General features: G+C 37.7%; 1 protein-coding gene across 1 annotated transcript in view; it reads left to right on the top strand.

The window, feature by feature from the left end:
* The window catches only part of Smp_176620 (serine/threonine kinase), a gene marked incomplete at its 5' end in the record, with an annotated part of 19,114 nt that extends 10,821 nt beyond the window's left edge, over positions 1 to 8,293 (top strand). Inside the window, 4 exons of the mRNA XM_018791763.1 lie at positions 1,518 to 1,664; positions 4,566 to 4,665; positions 6,406 to 6,682; positions 7,834 to 8,293. Coding sequence (XP_018645085.1) covers positions 1,518 to 1,664; positions 4,566 to 4,665; positions 6,406 to 6,682; positions 7,834 to 8,236 — 927 coding nt within the window. The 3' untranslated portion in view covers positions 8,237 to 8,293. The remainder of the gene's footprint in view (positions 1 to 1,517; positions 1,665 to 4,565; positions 4,666 to 6,405; positions 6,683 to 7,833) is intronic.

The following is an 8,293-nucleotide window of genomic DNA, read 5'->3' as shown; positions in this document are numbered from 1 at the left end:
GAGTTGATATCACACGACAGATGCGCACTGCTGAGGAGTCCCACAATAGGACGAAACGACCGTCCAGTGCTTCCAGGTTTTCCCTGTTGGTCTAGCTTCAATTGATTCACGCTTTCAACTATGAAAATACTAAATCTCCACAAAACCCCTTCTGATAATAAAACTCATAAGTAGATTATGTAATCAGATTTGTTCAACATGTTTCTCTCAACAGGTCTATAGGTAGATCCTGCGGTTGCAAATCTAATCCTATTATGGATTGCAGTTCGAAGGATAAGAGAGGTTCTTAATTGCCAATAATTAATGAACAGAATGGTAATAGAGTGATAAAATAATATCTAACAATGAGTGCTCACAATACCGAATTACTGGTGTATACTCTCAGTAAATTGATATTAAAAATAAGACAGTTCCTCAGTAGAATAGGTTTTCTATGTAACAAAAGGAGATGCTTGTTTGCGGAATATTGACACGAAGTAAACACGATCAGGTATCATAATCGATTGGACACTGTCAGTTTTGAAGGTCATTTACTCTGTAACGAATTAAAGTCTTGTCTATGTCAAATCGACATCTCATTTCTGATCCACAGTCCAATTGCCAATATGTATACCATTTTTTAAATTGTATTTAGTCTGTAATACATACATACATACATACTTAGTTACTTACTTACTTACGCTTGTTACCCCTCGTCGAGGAGCATAGGCCGCTCACCAGCATTCTCTATCCAACTCTATTCTGAGCCTTCCTTTCCAGTTCTTTCCAGTTGTTATTCATCCTTTTCATATCTGCTTCAATCTCCCGGCGTAATGTGTTCTTTGGCCTTGCTCTTTTCCGCTTCTCTTCCGGGTTCCAAGTTAATTAATCGTTTATGGATATCGGTTTCTTGTAGTTCAGACTGAATATTCAGTTTGTTTTCTATGAATCAAATGTTATTTCTTTTGTTTCGGTGTAAGAGTAGGTTTGAAGAAGGCTAGAGGCGGCCAGACCAAAGCGTGGCACAAATCCATGAAGTCACTGACAAGTGGACTGAGCCATGTTGGTCGGTGTAGACTACCTGATTGGGATCCGCGAGATGATAACAACCGATAGTTAGAGACCTTGAATGATATGGCTCAAAATCGTTTACAATGGCGAAGGTGCATCCACTCTTTGTGTTCTCCCAAATTATAATCTCCTGAACTCTTCGTGTTTCTATCTTTTTTTCTCTTTCCAAATTTATTTCACTGGATTATACTCCTTGAATAACATCTTCGAACCGTAGTCTTTTGGATTACTGCTTATACTCTTACTACTTCTATCCCTTATGGGATTTGAATTGACAACTGCATCTCTGTGCTAATGTGGTATAGCAACTCGAACTGATGTACGTACGTACGAAGTTCTACGTTGTGACTGACTGACTGTTTCGGTTGGAAAATAAACATCTACTTTCTAACATACATAGTATGATGTTTCATCCACTCTTATGTGTTTGTAGCTTATTACCTTATCTTTTATTTATTAATCTACAGATTATGAATGGTCCTTTCAGTGTTGGTGAAGTGAAGTGTTTACTTGTACAATTATTAAGAGCTGTTAGTCATCTACATGATAATTGGATATTACATCGAGACTTAAAAACTTCAAATCTTTTATTGAGTCATCAAGGAATTCTAAAAGTGAGTTATCGTTATAATTATTATTATGATTGATGCGCTATACTCGGATCCTAAGCTAGTCTCGTAACCCTCAAGCTAAATCTATACAGCGACTAAACATGAGAGAAAAAGCGTAAAATATGCGAGCATCACTTTGCTCCAAAGGTTCATCTATGTACATAAAATATAGGGTTCTTATGGTATTTTAGAAGTCCTTTGGGTTTTCCTGAAAATCAGTCAATCAGAAACTCTACATGTAACTTTTCATTTTCGTGATGTTTCTAACAAAACTTCTCAGTCAAATGCTGATTGCATAAAATACTTCTTAATGTTTCCTGAGCTTGTTAAGTTTATTGCAAGAAATTTTCAAGATCTCCCGGATAGCTCAGTGGTAGCGTCTTTGACTGTGAAGGTGAGTGACACGGGATGGAATCCGTCAGGGAGTACCAGTTCCCTTGTTGACGTGTGCCAAGTAGCACCAAACCCAACAATTATTATTTAAATAAATTTTCCAACTTGTTCATTAGTTACTCTAAAGACTTTCTTTTACTGATAGAAAGAAAAAGTAAGATACATCTGTTTTTACATGCCTGATACTGCTCATATAAACAACATATGTCTGTAATTCTGAAACATTTCATATACCTTCCGAGAGAGAGAGGTTTGACTTTCTTAAAATCATTTTGTCACAGACTAACACCACTTAAAGAACGCTATTGGGAAATCATAAGGGATAAGAAAACTGTTTAGTCTTTATGTGAAACTCCACAGAAGTGCACCGCATGGTCTATTCAGTGCTTGAATATAATACCTGTAGAACCCACCCTAAGTGCATATGTTATAACGTATGAATTTGCCCTCTTAATATATAGATATATATACGTCCAATGATACAGGAAATACGTACGAGCAGTCTTGGGTGCTATTCGGTCCTTCCTATCTGCCTAGCCCAGCCGTTAAGTCCAGAACACAAATACAGCCTCGGCAATATGAATCATTATTTACAAACATACTGGGTTTTTATACAAACCAAAGTAATCAATAAACTGATTATAACTCAAGAATCGTATGATAATAAATCAAAGATCAAAATAAAGCTAATGATAAGAGAAACACGAATATGAATAGTTTAGTTACGTAACAATTGCACAATAGGAAATAGGCATAATACATTGGTCGATAAATAGTCCTTAGAGTTACCATTCATAATTCACCAGGGGATATAACACCTCCCCTTTTTGAGAAATCCGGAGTTGATATCCGGATTTTAAATTTCTCGAATTCCTCCTCCCCCACGAAAGACTGTTGGATCCTCATATAACCAAGTTACTATTAATGTGACATTATATAGAACATGTTTGTCATATTTAAAAGAGAAATAATTAGAACTGACTGGATCATGAGGATCGACGACAATTGATTTGAGGTCACCAGCATTTGATTCTTGCGAAACAGTTTCCTTGAATTTACTCGGAACCTCATTAGTAGATAATGAATCATTAGGATAATCAGTATCTATGAAAGTTGTATTGGATTCTTGATTATCATTTAATGCATCCGATATTTTTCTCCCATTTTTATAAGAGATTTGAACACGAACATATGAATCAGCAAAATAATCGGGATCTGGCAGAACAATTAGATAATCTTGATCATTAGATTCATTAGAAAAATTTTTTGCATCATGACTGGTTTGATTTGGCGCCACTGTATTCACTATACTGCTCGGTTTGTTCCCCGTTTCTTCGTGGACGGGTACTGCAGCAATTTTATGGGCGCTTAATAAGATATTGTCTTTCTGTGAACTGGACGATTCATTGTTCGCACGTTTTGTTTCAGGGATAGTAGGATTTGAGCCACGTATAGGGCATGCCTCTGAAACAGACAATACTGGACTATTGGGCTGATCATGTAGGACTGCTACTGCTGCATTTAAATTACTGTTTTTCGCGGATTCATTGAGGCTTTCCTCTGCATATTCATTTGTTCTGCAATCGACTTCCAGTTCTGTACGCAATTTAGAAATCAATGCGTCAACTTCCGTTGCACCCCCAAAGCATGGGTGATTCAGCAGCTTCGCATGTAGCTTGTCAATGAAATCCAACTGACTCTTCTTAAAACGCTGCTCTTGTCTCTGGATTAGCAACTGAAATTGATCGGAAGTTAAAGCCATTTTTTTTTTACCCCGTCACCAGTTGTTATAACGTATGGACTCGTAATTATATATATGAATGTGCAATTTAGGGAGAAGTGGATTTATTGATCGGACGCAAATGATACTTGAAATCGTACGAGCAGTCTTGAGTGCTATTCGGTCCTTCCTATCTGCCTAGCCCAGCCAGTTGAGTCCAGAACACAAATAACAGCCTCGGCAATATGAATCATTATTTACAAACATACTGGGTTTTTATACAAACCAAAGTAATCAATAAACTGATTATAACTCAAGAATCGTATGATAATAAATCAAAGATCAAAATAAAGCTAATGATAAGAGAAATACGGATATGAATAGTTCAGTTACGTAATAATTGTACAATAGGAAATAGGCATAATACATTGGTCGATAAATAGTCCTTAGAGTTACCATTCATAATTCACCAGGGGATATAACAGCATAACTTTTCGACTACTGAAAGTCGAAACTCAATCGTTCATATTTGCTATTTCGGTTACTTTGTGCTCATTTCAAAACAATCATTTTACTCCATAGGTTGCTACTGAACGATGCATTTGAATACCTTACCGAAAAGATGTTTTAGAACTGTCTGCCTATTGATTAGCCCAATGATTAAATCATAAACTTGATAAGTTGATCTTATTCGACACTGATTTTGACTATTCGTCATTGACATGGACTAGTTAGTTCTAATTTTTAAAAACCTTATTGTTATTTTATTTTTTGCATGTCAATTACTATAGGTAGGAGATTTTGGTTTAGCTCGTGAATATGGCTCTCCATTGAAACATTATACTGAAGTTGTTGTCACTTTATGGTATCGAGCACCGGAGCTGTTACTAGGTAGCTTTAATTGCTGTTTTTGTTTGTTTGTTTGTTATTTTTTAATGTTAGTAAATAGATTTAATCATTAATTGGTATACTAATTCATGTCTGAGGTTCATTGATTGTCTGTACTGTTAGACTGTACTTAGGTGAAGCGGTACAAAATTGTTTCTCACTAGCATTCACCATCTCGTGGCGGGGATGTTGTTTACGAAATTGAGAGGATGAAAAGCGAACGCCCGGCGCTTTAACCGGGTTGGTGGACACGGAAAGTCCATCTAGGGGAGTTGGAAAACCATGATTCCAAACCAGTGGTGCACATGGGCTCCAGGATCCTGAAGGAACAAATGGAGTATGAACCAATTATTGGTGACCGGCTACCATGGGACTACATCTCATCACTATGTTCCACTGCCTTGTGGATCAGACCTTTAGGTCAAAGGCTCCGAGTGTGGCCGTGTGAGAAAACCACCTGCTTCAGTTTGGGCACCCAGGCAGTATCACAGCCCTCACACAAATCAAATGAGATTTGTGCGGTGCATATATATCTGGTGCTTCCTTGTACCAATATTTATGTGTTTAAGTAAAATAAATTCACCATCTGTACTGACGCTGATCTCAAGAAAACGGTAAAAGTCAAAACTTGCCAGCCATAAAGAAAAAACTTCTTTGCTTCACAAATTCCTCGATTTTATGCTAGCGCGATTCAATGGGTGACTGGGACTTTGATGTAATAATGAAGGGATTAAAAGGTTTGGTGACATTCCATAGTAGTCACTTGATCATACGATACTCAACAATACATTAGATTATACAACTCAATACCAGACTGTGTACTCGTTCAACGTACTGATTAATAGATCTCAGTAGGTTAGATCATTGAAAATTCGGTCGACGATTGAGGACCAGATTAAACTAAGCAATAGTTAATTGACATAAATTACACAATGAAATTCGATTAGAAATTAATCATGAATGGAATTTATAATATTATATAATTTCATAGATTTAACGTAGTTGGATGTATCTATATACCCTCACTGGTTCGTTACATTTCTCTTTCACTGACATATCAGACTGGTTCCCTTGTTGTTTCATACATATTTAGTGTTAACAAATATGTTATTATAAGATGGTGGTTGGAGGTGGTCAACAGGAAACCCTGGACTCGGGTTTCGTGCTACCTGGCACTCGTCAGCAAGGTGTACCTGTAATCTTGAGGGAACTGGTGCTCCCTGACGATCAGCATTAAGAAGGACTTGACACGCATGACATTGATCACCACCCAGTGATCAATCAATTATGATTACATCTCAGTACTACAGGAAGTCAGTCGCGGCCCGAATAGCTCAGTGGTAACGTCTCTGACTGTGAAGCTGAGTGACACGGGATGGAATTCGTCAGGGAGCACCAGTTCCCTCAAGATTACAGGTACACCTTGCTGACGAGTGCCAAGTAACACGAAACCCGTGTCCAGGGTTTCCTGTTGACCACCATCTTATCTCAATTTATAGTGCACGCAGTGTCGAGCCACCTAGACTAGTGGCCACATTGCAACATGATCGATAGCATTCGATCAGCACTAAGAAGGAATTGACACACATGACATTGATCACCATCCAGTGATCAATCAATTGTGATATGTTGTTATTAGCTAATTATAGTTGATGCAATTGGCGTTTTAGATATTATTAACTAGACTCTCTCGTTTGTATGAATTACTGCCAACTTCGTTTTTGTTGTTGTTGAAAATAATAGGTACTAAACAATATACTTGTCCAATTGATTTATGGTCAGTTGGTTGTATTTTCGCTGAATTCTTATTACAACGACCATTATTCCCTGGGAAAGGTGAAGTAGATGAATTAAATATTATTTTTCGAGATTTGGGCACACCAACAGAACGTATATGGCCAGGTGTATCTCAGTTACCAGGAATTAAAAAATGTGTTTTTACTGAATATCCTTACAATCAATTAAGACGAAGATTTACTGAGAAACAAATATCTGATCAAGGCTTTGATTTATTGAATAGGTTAGTTAAAAGTGGTAATTTATTTTGTGTCTAAATTATTGACGAATCTGAACGTTTAGTTGAAGGGGTCTTGTAGGGTTTAATCTGTTTTGTAGGTTTCATGTTTCACAGATTGATGTCAATCGAGATACTTTTAGAAATCAGTGTACACTGAACAGCTATTTCGTCTTATTACAGGATTGTTCGACTGTGAGCACCTACGACCCATATCAGAGATCGAACCCAGTGTAAGACAAGACAATAGGCAGGAGGTATTTATCTTTATTGCGAGAAGTTAAAAAGTATTTACCTAATACATATGCATAGCCTTTAACCGTCCATTTACGTTTTCCGGTGTGTTCTGCAATCTAAACTGTCTTATCGACTGGTCCCCCAAGTGTTCTACCAACGCCATGCTTTCAATACACTGAAACTCTTCACTCTGTTCAACAATTGTTGCAATTTTTACTCCACGTTCCACTACATAATACTTACATACATCCTTGTGAGTACCTTTCAATACACCAGGAATTCGATGTCTCGAAAATGCGTAACTATTAGAACCACTAGACCGTTGTTCGGTTATGCAACCTAAATCTCAATCAGTTTGCGATATCAAGCGACAATCATCCAATCCTATTGGTGGTAGCTTTCACTCCCCGTATGCTTGAACTTCACCAATCATGGCTTCATACTAGAACTTCAGAATCACCTTGAAGTAGGTCACTGGTGATCTGACTATCGGAGTTTAGTTGAAAGGGTTTTTAGGGGATTAGTTTTAATTTGTAGGTTTTACTTATCCAGTGCTCACTGATTTTCAGTAGTATTCCGATTGAAATCAATTTGTAATAATTACAACCTACGAGCTTTAATGTTATTTTTTAATATTTCTAGTTTTTGTATAATTTATAGAAAAATTACTGAGGTTGCCAATACTATGAATTGGGGTCGCTAACCCCATTCTTGACCCTCCTCCTCCTTTATCTGGGCTTGGGACTGGGGGTAGCCAAAGTGGGGCTTCAGGCGGAGTTAAAGTACTTGAAATGGTTAGACATAAATTTAAAGCCAAGACGTTTTTAATCTCATTTTTAGCAGACATGTTTTTTTAATTTAAAGCTGTTTGAAAAGTTCTTATAGATGATTGATTTCCTTAAAATTTATTATCTTTACAGCTTCCTTACATATTGTCCCGATAAACGGATTACCGCAGAAAAAGCACTTGTTCATTCATATTTCAACGAACGTCCTCGTGCTATCCATCCATCAATGTTTCCAAGTTGGCCAGCAAAGTCTGAAGGTGGTGTTGCAGTGAAAAGAGCATCACCTCGAGCACCCGCTGGCGGTGGTGCTTTGGCAGCGGCTGCAGCTGCTGTTGCTGCTGCCGCAGCAGCAGCGGCATCATCATTGGCCACAACAAGTGGTAGTCGTGTAAGGTATCAGCCTCCGGCACCTCCTATGGGAGGTCAAAGGTTTTATAGCAATATGTCTGATTCACGTCCAGGTACAGCAAATCAAGGATCAGGTGATGCTTTTACGACTAGTGGTGTAGATAAAGGATTCTTACTGCGTTTTTGAGCTGTTGTTGTTGTTGTTAGAATTTCACATGTCCTTTCTTTCTCCCTTCCTCCCTCT

Source organism: Schistosoma mansoni (genome assembly GCF_000237925.1).
Source record: "Schistosoma mansoni, WGS project CABG00000000 data, chromosome 1 unplaced supercontig 0076, strain Puerto Rico, whole genome shotgun sequence".
Lineage (NCBI taxonomy): Eukaryota > Metazoa > Platyhelminthes > Trematoda > Strigeidida > Schistosomatidae > Schistosoma > Schistosoma mansoni.
This window is presented reverse-complemented; position numbering and strand designations above follow the sequence as displayed.